The sequence below is a fragment of the Medicago truncatula genome, chromosome 7 (assembly GCF_003473485.1).
Source record: "Medicago truncatula cultivar Jemalong A17 chromosome 7, MtrunA17r5.0-ANR, whole genome shotgun sequence".
Taxonomy (NCBI): domain Eukaryota; kingdom Viridiplantae; phylum Streptophyta; class Magnoliopsida; order Fabales; family Fabaceae; genus Medicago; species Medicago truncatula.
Genome location: NC_053048.1, coordinates 37,269,032 through 37,287,092, shown reverse-complemented (window position 1 = coordinate 37,287,092; position 18,061 = coordinate 37,269,032). Strand labels below are relative to the sequence as shown.

The following is an 18,061-nucleotide window of genomic DNA, read 5'->3' as shown; positions in this document are numbered from 1 at the left end:
ACACCCTTAGTCATTTGATGTAAATATCTCAGGGCACCCAAGATTTATTTTCTTCCTTAGCTCAAATGATCAAATCTATTATGCTTAATATCTTTTTGGCTAAATTCATGATACATTTGTAAAATGCGTAATGATAAGATATTGAGCATTCATTGAACCAATGGCTTGTGGGACCTTCAAGTATTGCATGGTAGTAATGTTGTGGGGGAGTTTATCGTAGAAATAGAACATGACACTTATTTCATTCTTTTTATAAAAAAAACTCTAACAGATGTGTGATATTTTTCTTATGTAATGACTAAGATACTAGCTAGTAGCTACTACTTGATGTTGGACGCCAGATATTATTAAAAAGTTGTCATATTTCTATATTTAGAAGAAAAAAATTGAGCTGGTGAGTGCATCTACCCTCCACTAGCAAGTAGAAATATATCAAACGTTAAAAAGGAAAGTTTATCTGAGTTGGATTCAGGAGATTTTTGGAGTTCAAGTGTGCCTCAAGAGTTAACAAATACTTACAGAGGCAAATTTTTTATGGGTGTATTTATTCAATTTAAAATGTAAATATAACAAGATATAAACATGTGCAATCCTTGGGTTAATATTTTATTTCTTTTGTTAGCATATAGTCGAAAAAATAATAGCTGTTAGAAACTCAAACACACAAGTGAAATGGTTGAAGTTCTAACTTTGATCACATCATCCAATCTAGCAATGATCGACAGACAATCCACAAGTTATTTTAAAACTTGTGAAATAAATTACTTTTAAATAATCAATGAGACTTTATATTAAAGGGTAAGACGGTATTGTAACCAAAAAAAGGGTAAGACGGTATTATAACTATTAAGTATTTTTTATGATAATTAAGAATAAAGCTTTATGAACTCAATGAATGATATACGCATTCTTATATTTACTAATAAGATAAGTAAGATGGCATTATAACTATTAAGTATTTTTTGTGGTAATTAATAAGGCTTTATGAAACTCAATGATAAACGCATTCTATAATATCTTCATTACGTATGATTAATTATTAAGTATTTATTTTGTAATGATTAAACATAAGGCTTTATGAAGTCAATGGTTATTGATCAACATGATCAATATAAGCTTTATATACAATAAAGGACAAATGAATGTAAATAAGTTATGAAATTGATCGTGTTATTAGATAAAGAAAAGTTGAAAAGGTTCTAAGCCAAGGAATGGCAATGTTAAGAATTCGCTCATATGACAGAAACAGAGAAGATTGAAAAGACTGAGATGATAACGCTAGAGTTTGTGTCTCATTTTAATACATCGATAAATAGATAGGAAGATAGATTTCTTTTTACAGAGCACATAGAAAAGTAGAAAACACACTCTTTTTTGACAAAAACACATAGTGATACTAGGTTTGAAATGCTTTTTATTATTTAAAGCCTGAGTGAATACAGATCAGGACTAATTTGAATTTTGGTCAGTTTTGCAATTTTGCCCGAACTATAAAATATTCCAACAACATCGTTCAACACTGTTGGATATAAAAAGTTGCCGATGAACAGTTTTTGCTGGTTTAGAATTTCATTTTCTTCAAGGGTGTGTGGTGGGTTCAGCCTCAAAAACATCTCTGTAACGTAAGGCCATGCCATAATGATTTTTATCGAAAAAATATACTCATTCCAACCATATCAAACAAATACATGAAATCACTGAGCCTACATCTATCAATTTACAATATGCTAGTATGTCACCCTGTCTATGATAAAGAATTGAAGTGTTCATCAACCACAATCATGTCTCAGCGTATGGGAAGAGTTATAATAAAGGGCCTTGATATTATCTATTATCTTTTGTCAGAATAATAGAAAGAGAACTCAACGAAATTGTCCCTCTCTCCTTAGTAAACAAACTGCTCTACTGCGTCGTAACACTCTTGGCAAGATTACGAGGCTGGTCGACATTAAATCCCCTCAGTACAGTGAGATGATATGCCAGCAACTGCATCAGAAAAAGAATACTGTGTTGAAGTGTATACCATATATACAAATCTTTTGAAGAATACATAAGAAGAAGCTAGCCTATTATTTTAGATGATAAGAAAATAGAACTGCAAAATTTGTCTATGTGGAATATAGACACTGATATTTATGTTTAAAATGAGAAAATACCAAGGAGCTAAAGGAATACTAATGAACACAATCATTGTCAACACAGTTGAGAAAATGTTTACATAAAGCCAGACAAATAATTAAATCTCGAACACACTAATATTGAAAAATTAAGTGTGAGGATAAAATAAAGCAGACTAAAAGATTATAAACATACCTGTAATGGAACTACATTAATTACAGGTTGAAGACAGTCCACAACCTGTGGAACCTCAATTGCCCTACAAGATTCACCAGGGCATACAGAAGCAGCATCGCCTTTTGAACACATAACTATCAGGCGACCTCTGCGGGCATGAAGTTGCTGAATAACAGACTGCTGTTTGCTGCCAAATGTAAAAGATGTCAATATGAAACTCATAATTTCAGATCATAAAGCTACTCAACAGTCAAAACAACCAACCTGAAGCAAACATCACGTGTAGCTATAACAACAATTGGAAGATTTTCATCCACTAATGCCAAAGGACCATGCTTCATTTCTCCTGCGAGTATCCCTTCACTATGCATAAGAGCCACTTCCTTTACTTTCAAAGCTCCCTCAAGAGCAGTTGCATAGTTGTATCCTCTCCCAAAGACAAGAAGAGACTGCTCAGCAATCAATAGTTTTGCTAGATCCTTCATCTCTTGATCAAGCTCCAGCACCTCTCTGACTTTGTCTACAATTCAACATTTTAATTAGATTACTTCTAGAACTGCTCCTGAGTTGCTTCAGTATTTTGATGGATTCGTCATAAAAAAAGTTTGATTGAAATTAAAGTTGTCAATGATTGCTGAAGTTCTAATTTCTCGCACTCTTCTTTTTCTTTTTATCATAAAACGTTTAGGAGCTAAAGTAGTTCCTTCCAAGCAAAACATAAGGCATGCAACAAGTCTCTGCGCGAGCTTTGTTCTTACAAACTTTTTAGTAGATGTTGTTTGATCGTACCAATCGTCGCAACCCACAAAGCAGCAACCAAAGCAATTTTTCACTTGGCTAGGTCGACTAGTTGAATAAAAAAACCATTAAACCCTGGCATGAATCATATTTAAAGCTAGATCATTTAACTCTAAAAAATAATTTTCCTTAATCCCGCTCTATCTCCATCTAACGAAAATATCCTTCTCTATCTACCCTTACTCCTTACCGGCATTTTCACAGGTCTTCTCCACACATGACAATATTCTACAATCTTTTCTACAATCAGCTACCTCTACTTTTTCTCTAACGGTAAAATTTATAAGTCTATCTTGACTTGTGTGACTACTTATTCATCTCGTAATATTTTCACCACAACAACACTAAGCTTGATTTCTTGTTAGCTTATAACAGCCCAAAATTTAGTTTCATACCCAGCATCAAGTCTTATAGTTGAGAGGTAGATTTTCCTTTGAGAAGTGGTACATTTTTTATCACAAATTACAGCCAAAGCATTCCTTCATTTCATGCACTATGCATGGATCCTATGGTTAACATGATAACATCCCACTCTATCTCCCTATTATTTTTTTATGATTGAATCGAGCTACTTAAAACGTGAGATTTGTCGCATGGTATATTCTTCAATTTTATCGCTATGTTTACATTTCATATAATTTATCTTATTAAGTGAAAACCGTGTTTCTAAGCATGCATCCAAAATTTTAACTTTTCGTTTATCTCTTCTCTCGTCTATCCAACTAAACCTATACCATTCACAAAAATCAAATAGTGGTACAATAGTTTGTATATGTTTGATAAAAATATACTAATTTCTAATAATCAAATTTCATAAAATGACATTAACTCAGTTAGGATGCTCGGCCAACAGAAACTCACTTGGCAGGTCATAAAGACCATCTACGATAGCTTCTCTTCTTGCTTGATTGGAAATAGTATCGCCTCCTATTGCAAGAGCTAACATGGCCATCACTACAATTTGACTTGTATATGCCTATAGTAGTTGTAAATGTGTGAGTTGGCCGTTGGTTAAATCAATAATAGAAAAATATAAAAAATGAAGAAAATGACATCCTTTAAATACAACATTTACCTTGGTACTTGCCACACCAATCTCAGCACCAGCATTTATATGAACACCGCAATGCGTGTTCCTTGCTATTGCACTGCCAACGGTGTTTGTTATCCCAACACACAATGCACCATTGTCTAAAGCATATTGCAGTGCAAGTAAAGTATCTGCGGTTTCACCAGATTGACTAACAAAAACAGCTGTATCTTCTCGGTATATTGGTCCCTCCCGATCCAATAAATCACTAGCAATTTCCATAGTAACAGGAATACCTACAATGCAATGTATATAATACAACATTTTAACACATTTTAAATATGCAAAACTTACAAAAAAATAAAATTGAAGTCATACAGTACTGACCAGAAAGTTCTTCCAAGATGGGTCTAGCTGCCAAAGCAGCATTATAGCTTGTGCCACAACCAATGAAAACTATTCTTCTACTTCGCCTGATGGTTTTGAGGTGATCCTTCAGTCCACCCAACAGAACAGACTTGGATTTGCTAGATCCCCCACGTATAAGCCTCCCCCTCATTGTGGTTGTTAGAGACTCTGGTTGCTCATGAATTTCCTTCTGCATATAATGCTCATAATGTCCTTTGTTTATTTGCTCAACCTCCATTTCAAGAACAGATAATGCACGTCGCACTGAAGAAGTTCTAGAGAGTGAAGCGCCATTTTCTCCCATGTCATTCTCATACTTCAAAATAGAAACTCCACCATCCTTAAACAACCAACCATTTCCAAGTAAAACAATATGTTAGTTCAAATTGACATGCTTATAACCAACACATAGATCCATCAATCAAATGCAACAGACAGTAACTGTGAATTATAAATTACATGAGCAATCATCTCATCATGCCAGAAACGGAGGAAATTAAGGGAAAGATAAAGTGAGGTTAGGTTACTTCATTCTTATGGAAGTATTTGTGAGTGTTAGGTTACTTTATCAAAAAGGGAGGTTACTGTATCTACCTTGAGATGCACAACTTCACCATCCTCAATAACTAGCACTTTCTTGGTATGCTCAACCACAGCATTAGCATCACTGGACAAAAACAGTTCTTTGGGCTTTCCATCCTTAGATAGGAATTTGTTTTCCTCAAAGGCTGAACCGTTTTCCTTAATTTCTGTCAGTTCCTGAAATTAGAGCAATAATCAGTTTAAACAATGTCAATCAGAAGTTCTTCATCCTCACTCAATTTATGCATTAACCATGATGAATAAATTAATATTATAAAAGGTGGTATTGCGAAATACTTGATAGAAAGAAAAAGAGGATGGGTCAAGTGATGATTTACGGGAGGATTTGTACGAAAGTCGTCTTCTTAGGCTTATTATGGTGTTGAACTAATGATTATTTCAAAGGGTTTTCTTTGTCAGTAGCACTGAGAATGCATGCAAAATGAGTTATTCATTTCCCTCTTTTAAATTAATAATTGTTTTGATTTGATAAGCCAAGCAATATAAAGTGAAATTTAAGCTCCCAATATATGACAGCTAATACCGGCAAAAGCGGTAGCATTTAAACAAAATATCTGACGGCTAATATTGGCAAAAGCGGTAGCATTTAAACAATTGGCCCACTTTTATGTATCAAAACACTGAATGCCGACTAAAACAACTACATTCCTCAAGAGTTCTTTATGCTGTCTAACTAGAAGCATCATCAATACGTCAAGAGAAACAGGTAAAACCAAAACAATCATTTCCAGGAAAAGACCCTGGACAATCAATTTCAATAGGTAACTGACCTAAGAAATTCAACCACTAAATTGGATATAACTTACTTTAACACCTAGGAGCAGCGGGCTACCGCGCTTGCAAGCAATCAGCTCATTAGGATAGTGTACACTTTTGAAAATAAGTGCATAAGCTCCTTCAAGATGTCTCATAACTTCCAGAACAACTTGACTGAAGGTAACAACCTGATCACCTGCAACATGATTGGAAAGCTACTCAGCCAACACCGTCCACAATGGAATCCAAAATACTTAACCCGCATAGGCTCCTTTAATAAAGAGACGTTCAAAAGGTAGCTCAGTGATAAACTTCCAAAAACACACAAATATAAGAAAAATCCAAAATACTTAAGCAGCATTAATTCAAACTCAAAACACGCAAACTTATCATATCATTGTGAACCAAATGGCAACACTATTTTTCAAACAAATTCATAAAAAAAAAGTTCAGTCTAGCATTTGAGTACTAAAATGGTCATCTCATTTTGTCAGTCTCCACCTTCAGTCCTTCTCACAGTTTATATATAAAATTCACAATTACCAATTACATCAATAAAGGCTTGAGAACTAAATCGTGCTTAGTTTTAGTCCATGCAAAAAAAGAGATCCATACAATACATAACTTAATCTCATTAATTTCATGTAAATTTAACGATAAAAATAAAAAATATTTCTTGGACACACAATTCAAAATAGCTCAATTACCAGCTGCTTCATTTGCTTTGTCATAAACATATTTGGCAAGCTTGGGAATTACTTCCGTATCTGTTTCTGATGTAAAGGTAAAGCCATGTCGGAGCAGCGTTGCCTTCAAAACCTAAACAAGTAACAATAAACACGTGATTGAAAAAGCCTAAAATCTACACATTACCTATGAAGCACAAACACAGACGCTGAACGCAACATGGACACTGACACGTCGACACTAACAATAATTTGAGAAAATGATATAATTCAATGTAATCGCATCTGAAACCATCGGTGTCAGACATATCTTCCACCCGAAGTGTGGGTGTTTACGAGTGATCACAACATACTATTTTACAAAAATGAAATACGAGTTAATGAAATGTAGTGTAAGTGTAAGATACCTCATAATTAGTGATCACACCATTGTGAACAACCATGAACTCATTAGCAGGACCTGAAGTTTGTGGATGACTATTCCTGGGAGCAGGCTCACCATGTGTAGCCCAACGCGTATGCGCAATTCCAGCATGAGTGCCGAAACTTTCCTCCAAGTTCAATTCAATTTCACCAACCTCTGTTTCCATCACACAATTGCATTGTCAAACATCAAAACTCAAAAAATAAAGATCAAGAAGAGTATGAAGATGAAATGAACCTTGGTAAACGGATTTGACGAGTGATTCGATGTTGCCTTCTTGACGGAAGACAAGAGGAGGAAAGGAAGTGAAATCGGAAGAGCATTGAGGTTTTGAAGAAGAATCAATGGCGATTCCGGCGGAATCGTAACCACGATATTCTAACCGTCTTAAACCGTTGAACAGAACTTGTAAGATGTATCTTCTTTCTCTTTCCACGTTGTAATTCAGATACGCGAATATACCACACATTTTCAATAATCTTCTTTTTTACTCACTTCTCTTCTTCTTCTTTTCAATCTTTTGAATTTGATTTATGCAAAACCGAGCTCGCTCTGAAACTCATACTCAGTTCAGTTTTTTTTTTTTTTAATAAAAAAATAAAATTAAATGAGTGAAATGATAATTTAATTAAATGTGATCAAAAAAGAATGTTGATTTAATTTTATGATATGATTGCGCCCTACAAATTTGACTAGTAATGTAGTGAGTTGTGTCACACGAGCAAATAAGAAACCTCCACCTGCTTCATTCCCTCTGATGGAGGGAGAAACGATTTCTTTCCTTTAACTCCATTTTTGCAATTACGCGCCTGGGGGTACTTTTGTCATTCCAATCGGCATCAGACATTCTGACGTGGCGGTGTCTGGTTGGGTGGATGCAGTCAAACTTCATAGCACAGTCATATTTTTACAGGTAATTCTGGTTGGTTGGCCCCTCCGCCACTACCAATTGCTGTTTGTTTTTCATTTACTTATTTTAATAAATCTATCTTCTTTATTCGTTTTCATTTTTTTTTTATCAGTTTCATTCTTGGGGTTTACTTCTGCTCCCATCACATGTATGAGAGAAGGAAATAAAATAGTCGAATGTTATAGTAATTTTATTAAAATAACCTTACTTTTTAAGAATAAGACAAATTTAAAGTTGTATTTAAAATTGTCTGAGAGAAAAAAGTTGGAGTATTTATTGAAGGTAAAGTTGGAAGAAAAAAATTAAAGTTGTATTGGAAATGTAAATTGACATTCATTTTGAAACAATTTTTTTTGGCTAAAACGATACACCTTTTGAAACGGAGGGAGTAATTGTTTTGCTTGTGCTAGATAAACGTGGCTGGTATATACATACAATTGGAAATAGAGAATAGAAAACTCCTTTTTGTGTGGACAATCATGCTCAATTTATAATGTAACGATTTTTTAAATAGATGAAGTGATAAATACTTATCTCAATTGAACTAATTCTTAAACATACATAGGGTGAACATGATTAAGGGTATGTTTGGATAGTATGAAGAAAGAAAGTAAAAGGAATAAATGATTAAGAAATGAACGTGAAAGGAAAGAAAGATATATATTTAGTAAATGACAAAAATACCCTTATAATAAATGAGTTGATGTATTTATTGTTTATTTAATATAACATGTTCATAATATTAATAAATAAAAATTGATGTGTCAATACATACATCATATGGATATTTAGTTGTAGAAATATATAAAGGTTAATACGTATGCTATTTATCATATATTTTATTATACTTTTTTTAATAGATATATAATATCATAGATAATATCATATTATTTATTTATTTATATGGGTGGGTAAACCATTAGATTAAATAGGAATACCAATTTTATCATATGACTCCACTATATTTTTTTTCACATTGTCTTCAACCTCCATGGCAGATGAATTCCATCACTTTCGTTCTGTCTTTTTCAAATGGAAATAAAATTGACATTAAAAATCACTCATAGTCCTTCTTAAAAATCAGTCATAGAAACAACACATAAATTCACGCCATTTTTTGTTTTCCGTTTCTAAAAAAAAACTTATTCAAACTAATTCATTTATTAAAACTTAATTGAAAAAAATACCAAAAAAACATAAAAAAAAATTGATTCAGAGAACGTTTGATTTACAGAGAAAACAAAAACGAAGAGAAAATAGTGACCCATTTAGCATAGAAAATTGAAGTAAAAAATGTAGGAAGAGAGAAGAAAAATATTTAGAGCAGTTTGTGAAGATTTGTCTCATTAAGTTGTTGGAATGGTAACCAGCCAAGCTTTGTCTCATCTCATCTTGCCATAATTACTTGTTCTAGTAAAGGAATGTTATTGTTGATTCCATTAGAACAAAAATGGTTTGTTGTGGTAATTTCAAGCAATTACAATGAAGAGTTAATGCCAAAATCGGTGGTGCTGGTGGGGTTTATTTGTGTTGGTTGATGATTGTAAGGTTGAAGATAAAGGGGAATAAATTTAGTGTAGAGAGATTATGATAAAATCAATGTTCCTCTTTAATTTAATGGTTAAGATTTACTTTTCCATAATGAGAAACAACTCCCCTTTCCCATACTAAACCCTACCTGCATTTGTTCGCTTCAACAAATCACGGTAAAAAGTCAAATTTAGTGCAAGTTTGCAGTAGAAAACACGAAACCAAACATGTTATTAACACAAAAAATTGAAAATAATTGTAAATTAAAATTCTAGATCATCTAATATTACTTTATTTGGGAAGTACATCGGATGACCATATGCCATCTTAAGAAATTCTTAATTGCAATTCTTTTCAAGGTATCTCTCTTGTACTTGGAGGTCTATTTTAAAATATGTCAATAAGTTACATTCGGATTTCCTACCAAAGATGGACAGATATAAAACGTAGGCTAAAATATGATTTTGGTCCTTGCAAATATGATGAGTTTGGATTTTGGTCCTGGTAAATTTTTTTTTTGAAATCCGTCCCTGCAAAAAAAATAGTCCTTGACTCCACTTTTTTGCTGATTAATTTGTCACATTTCTGCCTACATGTCAGTTGCTGAATGTGTTAAGCTTCACATATGTCCTCCACGTGGCAATTATGTCATTTATCATATTTTAAAAACATTTTAAAAATTCAAATAACATATTTTTGGAATTTAAAAAAATCAATTAATTTTAATTAGAAAAACAGCAAAAAAGGGGTAATTTTAATTTTAATTTCAACCAACATTCATCTTCATCAACAAATTAATTCATGTTCATCCCTAAATTTTAATTGATAAATCTGTTCCTCCTCCTCCTTCTTCTTCTTCTTTGCATATCTCTCCTTTTCCTTCCTCCACCTATTCTTCTTTGCTGTTCCATTCAATCATTCATCAATTAATTTTCCTCAAATCGAATTTCTGGAAATCAAAATTCTAGAAAACGGCATGGCTGAAATTCAGATCGAAATCCATCCAAATCCCTCTCGTTTTATTATCTGGATCCGCCTCCTTGTGATCTGCGGCCGCCACAATCGAGTATGCCTCTATCGTTTTCGATTTCTGATCTCATTTTCACATCAAGCCATCGTGGTCTTGTCGTGCGCTTGTGTTGTTCACGTTTCTCTGATTTTCTGCTATTCTATTGTTTTTGTTCGTTGACAAACAATTCCATAAAACTTCTGTGATGTGTTGAATCAATTTGGGATAAATTCTGATTGCCTTGAATCAATTCTTGCTTGTTTTTTCTTCTTCTGTTTGTGTTGAATCAATTTGAGAAGAATTGGTTTGAGTAATAAATTGGATTTATTGCTTTAGATTGTGGAGGTGGTTATGGTGGTAGAGGTGGTGGTGGTTATGGCAGTGGTTGTAAACCTGTCCAAGGTGGTGGTGTGGTTATGGCAATGGTTTGCTCACTCTCTAATTTTATATTTAATTAAACTTTTTTATTTTATTTTAGAAACTAAATTTAATTTTAATTAAAATGATTTTTAAATATTTTAATTAAAACAATTGCTACTTTTGTGCCATGTGTACGTTTTTGCACGGTCAATAAGATCACATAAGCAAAAATGTGATAAATCAGCTAAAAAGTGGACCCAAAGACTATTTTAAAAAACAAAAATTTTTGCAGGGACGGAATTCAATTTTTTTTTTTTATCAGGTACCAAAACTCAAATTCGCTATATTTGCAAGGAACAAAAATATATTTTAGCTTAAAGTGTATTAGTGGTATGATAAATCGCTAGACAAAGATTGCACATGTGATCTTATTCCATTTGTGATTTTACTCACATTTTCCACAAACCAACACATATCCTTTTAGCATGTTATGTCCTCAGTCACATGCTTATTAGAAAACATTTTCTCGTCTCAATGTCTTGAGAATTTAAAACATTTCCTATGGCAATGTACGCATATCAGCCTTCCTACATATCTGCTTCGAATTTCTCATCATTTGACATCAGATGGTTCTTGTCCGAAATGTGGCGTGGAAAATGATTCTTTACCTCATATACGGGACTGCCAAGCAATTTAAACTATTTGGGATTTGCAAGGATCTTTGAATATGAAGGATTTCTTTGAGGATGATTTTCGTCACTAGATTCATTCTTTTTTTTTGTCACCTACATTAAGTGAGTGGAAGGACTAGAAATGATCTTTTTTTAACTATGACTCTATGAGTAAGATCAAAACTTTGGTTGATTCAATTGAGGCAGCTTCTGGTAAATCAGTTTGCATTTGCAAGATAAAAATTTGGAAAGTTAGATGGGTCCCTCCCTCGGGTAGTTTAATCATATGAAAGATTTTAGGAATTTTATTTTGTGAGGAGATTTTTTAGGAATTGGGAGTGAATTTTCTCACCACACATTTCTAAACAACCACACAAGTTCTAGAAATGTACTTCGGGGGTAGAAAAACCCGTTTTTCGTACACCTGTGTTTTGTCCAGCCGAAATGATCTTGGGTGCGAGAGAAGTTCCTCTGTTGCTAGATGTTATGAATCAGAGGATGCCGAGTATCAAGGTCCTATACAATGAAAAGATAGAATGCATAATGTTCTCTAGGAGTTATCAGTAAGAAACAATTGTATAAAAGATGAGATAAATGGTACATGGGTGTCCCTATATATAGAGTTTAGTTGAATAACTAACTCTAACAAACTCTTAACCAAACTTCTCAAACACCGTAACTAACTATAGTGTAATACTAGACGTCATTAAGTGTATGGTGTTTTGGCACATACCATAATACCCGTGTACACTAGGTATCCCATGACAGCACTGACTTAATTTATATTTAGCTAATGTAGATTTATTTTAAAAATAAAAAATAAAAGCAATCTGAGCCACCTTTATAGATAGCCCATGATCAAGTTGATAACAGAAATAATTTTAAGCAACTTTTCCCTATGCATAGGGAATAATCAATTACAGCTTACAACAACATGGTGACATTTCCTCATCTTCCACTCAGCAGCTTACAATTGCATTAGAAATACTTACAGAGGGAATCACGCATGATATTTTTACATAGCAAGAGAATAGTTGTAATATTGTTTAGCTAGAACGAACAGTGTCAATGGCAAAGACCAAATCATCATATTTAGCTCCAGTTACTTCTTTTACAATCTTGCTGTCTTTCAGAATTTTAAAAGTGGGAACCACCTTAATTCCTAGCTCTTTAGCCAAGGGCTGCCAATAACCATTAAATACTGTGTCAGTCCAAGAAAGCATGAGCAACCATAGACTATCTACTATTTAGTACATTATTACATCCATACCTTGTTATCTTGGTTGCAATCAAGCTTTAGAAAGACAACATCCAAATACTTCTCAGCTAATTCTTTGTACTTTGGAGCTATCACTTTGCAAGGACCACACCTGCAGAATTTATGAAAAATCATATCCAAGGTTATCTAAATCTCTACTTAATATTTAGCAGCAGTGATAACAATGTCATAATGGATTAATCAAAATCATGATCCTTAAAATAATCATTGCTGCAAAACCACACCGAGATTGATTTTATTTTATTTTTGAGTAGGAATTGAACTCGATACCCTAGAGTTTACAGCACTCACACATTGCGCACCAACTACTTGCACTAGACCCCAGTGGTAGTACATCAGAGTTTGAGTTTGAATGACCAAAATCAATTAACCTTTTTATCAGCTTTGTTTTCGTTGTAACCCAAAGAAACTTGTTTCCCCCTTTTTAAAAAACTAATGAAATGATCAGTTGGCTGATCACTATTTAGGTTACATGACATCCCAACAACACTCATGAGTCATGAACAATCCACTCTTATGCACATGGAGAAAGATTGAAAAAAAATTACTCTTCCGCAAGCTAAATAAAGTAAAGCAAGTTATCAATAATTATATACAAGCACACCCTGATTTGGCTACATGTACATCATATCCTAAAAAATAAGTCAATGACACAACCTCAGCCGATGACTACACCTTGAATTGGTCTTTGCTAAACATATCATGACCGATAAGTATGATGTTTAATTGTATACCAAAGGCCAACTTTGAAGCTTTCAACCAGATTGGAAAGCATGAATGCTGAATATTCCTTTTGATATTCAGCCTACAAAATAAGAACTTTAGTAATGCTACTTTATTCCCACTTTGTCTTTAATTAAGTTCCAAACCAGTGAATTACCTCTTCTTTTTACCTCAAATACAGGCATTGTATATTAAAACATAAGGATTCACTTCATAGCAGAAAATGAATAGTTATACCCGTTCATTAGAAAGTTAACAGCTACTACTTGCAGTTATGATAAAATGCATGCATGTGCATAAAAGATTTGATGTTATGTAACTGTGCTCCCTTGATTGTTTCACAACTGTTAAAACTTCTCACTTCCCCCTCCAATAAACCCCTTAGTTTAGAGAAAACCCTTTCCCACTCTTCATCGTATAATGTTCTTTGGTGTGACCTTGAAGAGATTTGTCTTGAACCTCACTTATGTAAAGATATGATACATCACAGTGATGTTGTTTAGTGACACGATGGGAGGAATATAAACTTGATCTACAATTGATTATCTATGTTTGTCAAAAACAGGGAGATAGATATATAGAGAGGCAACATTATGAAATTTAGAAACCAACTATCAAGTCACAGAAAACTAGTGCAAATGTGAAATGCCATATTCATAAATTATGAAAGTTTTGTGTGAGATATCTGATAAGGTCACCAAGATGTAGTGATCAATGGACACCAAGTGAAAGTAACTAATAAAGTCGTGCATGGTTGCATAACACAGAAAACAGGGGAAGTCATAAAGTAAAGAGTTTTGGTATACATACACAAGTGTTAACAAGATTTGCATGATGTCCAATTATAGTTTACCAAATCATATTACTTGCTAAAACACATTCAAACTCCATAAAACATATTTAGAGAACGCTTGAAAGAGCTTATTTAGACTTAATTTATGACATAAACACTTGTGCAAGACTCAACTTAGTTTCATAAACTCTTTGAGATAACTTATCATCATAAACCATTTTGGATACCTTCGACCCTCATTCTCTAATTGATTGGTCAAAACTTATGTGAAGAACTTGTACCCAACGTGGCGACGTTAATCATTATCTAACAACGAAACTCACTCGTACACATAAATGAGAAAATGCAAGTTGGAATTCACATCTCAGCATATCGAATCTACCTTAGAGTATATTAGCATCTTAGTTGTACTTTTAGAACTACCTAAAGCTAGCTCTAGCTGTATGAAACAAGGTAAAGAATAATTCTTTTTTTGATCATATAATATGATAATAAATATAAATTAATTATTAATTATATAAGTAATGAAATAAAATATACCATTGAGTGTACATGTCGAGCACGACGGTTTTATCACCGGCGGCATTAACGATGGGCCAAAACGTGTCCTTATTAACTTCAGTAACTTGTCCGACAGTCACGGTGGGGCCCGTAGTTTCCAAGCTTGATCTTACACTGAAACTCCCACTCTTCCTCAAGCTTAAGCTCTTGAGACCAACACTCTTTGAATTCAAAATGGAAGAAGAAAATGAAGCAGTAGAAGAAGATGAACCAAGTGATAGCTTCGATGAAGAAGTACTATCAAAGACGGTGGTGCCAATCCATTTAGGGGAGGTGCAGAGATTAAGAGCCATTGGTGTTGGCATGTGGAGAGTGAAGAATTGGACTCTGAGATATGGTCGTGTGGTGGTGATTGTGAAGGGGAAGAAGAGTGGGAGTGATGAATGAAAATACGGTATTGCCCTTGGAGTTTGTGTATGGTATTGTTGCGGTTGTTAATATGAAGGTGGAATTGGTAAATTTGAATGAAACGAAAATGAAAGAGATGTGCGATTATGTGTGATATTGTTTTTGGAATTGTGATTTGTGACCCTTCTTTTACATAATTGGATGCTAAGATTCCCTTAGAATATCTCTTTTATTTTTTGAGTCAATTTTTTTTTTTTTTTTCATTTGTGGCTTTTTCTATTAGGTGATAAACCAAATATCACAATAATTATTAAATACTCACAAATATAAGTGCCGAGTTCAGCTTCAATCTCGGTCATGATATTTGCTCCAATAATTTTGACAATTTAGTCGGATTTATGAACTTTATTTCTCACTTTTACCGGCCTACAAAGTGATATTTTTTCTATTACTTACTAAAGTGATAATACATGGCAACTTGTTGATAGACCTCAAGACAGAAAAATCATTGGGGTTAAGTGGGTGTTTCAAACCAAGCTAAATGTTGATGGCTCCATCAACAAGCACAAGGCGAGGCTGGTGGTTAAAGGCTATGCTCAGATTTTTGGAGTAGACTACTCAAACACATTTGCACTAGTTGCCAGGCTAGATACTATTAGGTTGTTGCTTGCTGTTGCAGTACAAATGGGTTGGAAAGTGTACCAATTAGATGTTAAATAAGCATTTCTAAATGGTTTCTTGCAAGAAGAAATCTATGTTGAACAACCCAAATGCTTTATGAAGAAAGGAGAAGAAGACAAGGTTTATCTCCTCAAGAAAGGTCTTTATGGACTGAAGCAAGCTCCAAGAGCCTGGTACAATAGAGTAGATAACCATATGTTGTGTTTAGGCTTTGCTAAAAGTTTATCTGAATCCACTCTTTACATTAAGCAATGTGAGGTTGATATTCTTGTTATATCTCTTTATGTTGATGATATTTTTGTCACTGAAAATAATTCAACCTTGATTGATGAATTCAAGATGGAAATGACAAAAGTATTTGAGATGACAGATCTGGGGCTAATGACTTTTTTTTCTCGAAATGGAGATTAAGCAAAGTCAAGATGAAGTTTTCATTTGTCAAAAGAAATATGCAAGGGAAATTCTGAAAAAATTTCATATGGAGGATTGCAAGTCAGTAAACACTCCTATGAATCAAAAGGAGAAGTTGAGTAAAGAAGATGAAACTGAAAAAGTGGACGAGGCATACTTTAGAGGTTTGATTGGATGCCTTATGTATCTTACAGCAACAAGACCAGACATCTTGAATGCTGTAAATATCTTATCTCGGTTCATGCACTGTGCAAGCAAAATTCACTTGAAGGCTGCTAAGAGGGTGGTTTAGATACATCAAAAGCACAATCAACTTTGGCATCAAGTTCAAGAAAAGCAAGGAATTTAAGCTGTTTGGGTTCTCTGACAGTGACTGCAGGATTCATTGATGATATGAAAAGTACCTCGGGGTATTGTTTTAGCTTTGGATCAGGAGTTTTTTCATGGAGTTCAAAAAAACAAGAAACAGTGGCTCAATCAACTGCTGAAGCGGAATTTGTTGCTACTACTTCTGCTGTAAATCAAGCTCTATGGTTGAGGAAGATTTTGAGTGATCTTCATCTTGAGCAGAAAGAAGACATTAATATTTGTTGATAATCAAGCTGCAATAGCTATTTCCCATAATCCAGTTTTTCATGGAAAAACTAAACATTTCAACATCAAGCTGTTTTTTGTGAGGGAGGTGCAGAAGGATAATGTTGTAGCTGTTGTTTACTGTAAAATTGAATAGCAGATAGCAGACATTTTTACTAAACCTTTGCCAGCTAGCAAGTTTGAAGACCTGAGAACTAAACCTGGTGTCTGCAGTATCTAAAGCAAGGAGGAGTGTTAGCTATTGTGTTTAGAACTGCTGCCACGTCTGCAGAGTTTATTTTACTTCTGTTTTGAATCTTTTAAATATGTTTCCTAGTTTCTAGTTCAGTTTCTTTTCCTCCTAGTTTTCAGCAAGCATTTTTTTTTAGTATTCTGTCGTGGCCTAACTTATAGGAACATGATATCAATGGGCAGTTATTTTCTATTCTGTACTTTTCTATTTGTACGTTTGAATTGAATGAAAAACATACTCTTCTTCCACTTGTTCTAGCAACTACCTTTAATCTTTTCCTCTGCAACTTTACAAAATAACAACAGTTTCTATGTTGAGCACGCAGATGGAACCGTTGACCCCTCCGTATCTTCATTCCTTTACTACTCCACACCCTAGTCACGAAACCGTTTCATATATCCCCTCTATAATAATAGTTCTTATTTCTTTTAGGGTGATGAATTTATTAAGTTAGTGGTTACAAAATCTTAGTTGCTCGAAACCAAAGTTAATGTGTTGAAGAGGAATATGAAAGTGACGGAAATTCGGTTAAAGAGGGAATGGACGTGATGGAGACTCAAATGAAGAGCGATGTGGAAGCTAAAATTAGTAAATGTAAGATGGATATAGTGAAATATCAGTTGAATGAAATGCAAATGTAGTTGGAAGAAACAAATCGGAAATAATATGGGCTGTTTGTGTTGTGATTTTGGCTTTTGTTGTATGGTTGAAGTAATGTATCATAATATGAATTTAGAAGTAAATGTAATAGACTTGTGTAGTTAGCTTCTTCATTTGTAACAGACGTGTTTTTTGTGATTTGTGAGGGACTAAAGTGTGTTTTTTCTCATTTAAGAGATTATTCAACCATCTCTTAAATTAAAGCGTGAGGGACTAAATTCATGATTCAATCATAAATTTTAGTTCATGGATTAACATGAATTTTATTTTGGCTTAATTGCATTTTTTGCTCCCCTATG

At 33.8% G+C, this 18,061-nt stretch overlaps 2 protein-coding genes across 2 annotated transcripts; both read right to left on the bottom strand.

Annotated features, from left to right (window-relative positions):
- Nucleotides 1-1,612: 1,612 nt before the first annotated feature.
- On the bottom strand, nt 1,613-7,469 carry LOC11442547 (glutamine--fructose-6-phosphate aminotransferase [isomerizing] 2). Its single transcript, XM_003624146.3, has 11 exons — nt 7,238-7,469; nt 6,984-7,156; nt 6,598-6,709; nt 5,941-6,086; nt 5,126-5,290; nt 4,511-4,871; nt 4,169-4,419; nt 3,955-4,069; nt 2,560-2,815; nt 2,314-2,482; nt 1,613-1,986 (listed from the first exon to the last, which is right to left on the bottom strand). Exons 1-11 carry the CDS (start codon nt 7,467-7,469, stop codon nt 1,903-1,905), a joined length of 2,064 nt encoding a protein of 687 aa, XP_003624194.1. The 3' UTR covers nt 1,613-1,902.
- Nucleotides 7,470-12,265: 4,796 nt separating this feature from the next.
- LOC11427442 (thioredoxin F-type, chloroplastic) lies at nt 12,266-15,172 on the bottom strand. Its single transcript, NM_001422390.1, has 3 exons — nt 14,816-15,172; nt 12,751-12,850; nt 12,266-12,661 (listed from the first exon to the last, which is right to left on the bottom strand). Exons 1-3 carry the CDS (start codon nt 15,139-15,141, stop codon nt 12,527-12,529), a joined length of 561 nt encoding a protein of 186 aa, NP_001409319.1. The 5' UTR covers nt 15,142-15,172; the 3' UTR covers nt 12,266-12,526.
- Nucleotides 15,173-18,061: the final 2,889 nt, after the last annotated feature.

Bases quoted from the DNA above. Each gene is read 5' to 3' on its own strand.
- LOC11442547 (XM_003624146.3), bottom strand. From the start codon at position 7,469: ATGTGTGGTATATTCGCGTATCTGAATTACAACGTGGAAAGAGAAAGA. The intron at 4,070-4,168 runs GTAAATGTTGTA...CAACTACTATAG, and splicing joins TTGGTGTGGCAAGTACCAAG to GCATATACAAGTCAAATTGT. The intron at 2,816-3,954 runs GTGAGTTTCTGT...GTTGAATTGTAG, and splicing joins TGGTCTTTATGACCTGCCAA to ACAAAGTCAGAGAGGTGCTG.
- LOC11427442 (NM_001422390.1), bottom strand. From the start codon at position 15,141: ATGCCAACACCAATGGCTCTTAATCTCTGCACCTCCCCTAAATGGATT. The intron at 12,851-14,815 runs GTATATTTTATT...TAAATTCTGCAG, and splicing joins CTCGACATGTACACTCAATG to GTGTGGTCCTTGCAAAGTGA. The intron at 12,662-12,750 runs GTATGGATGTAA...GGTTATTGGCAG, and splicing joins ATTGCAACCAAGATAACAAG to CCCTTGGCTAAAGAGCTAGG.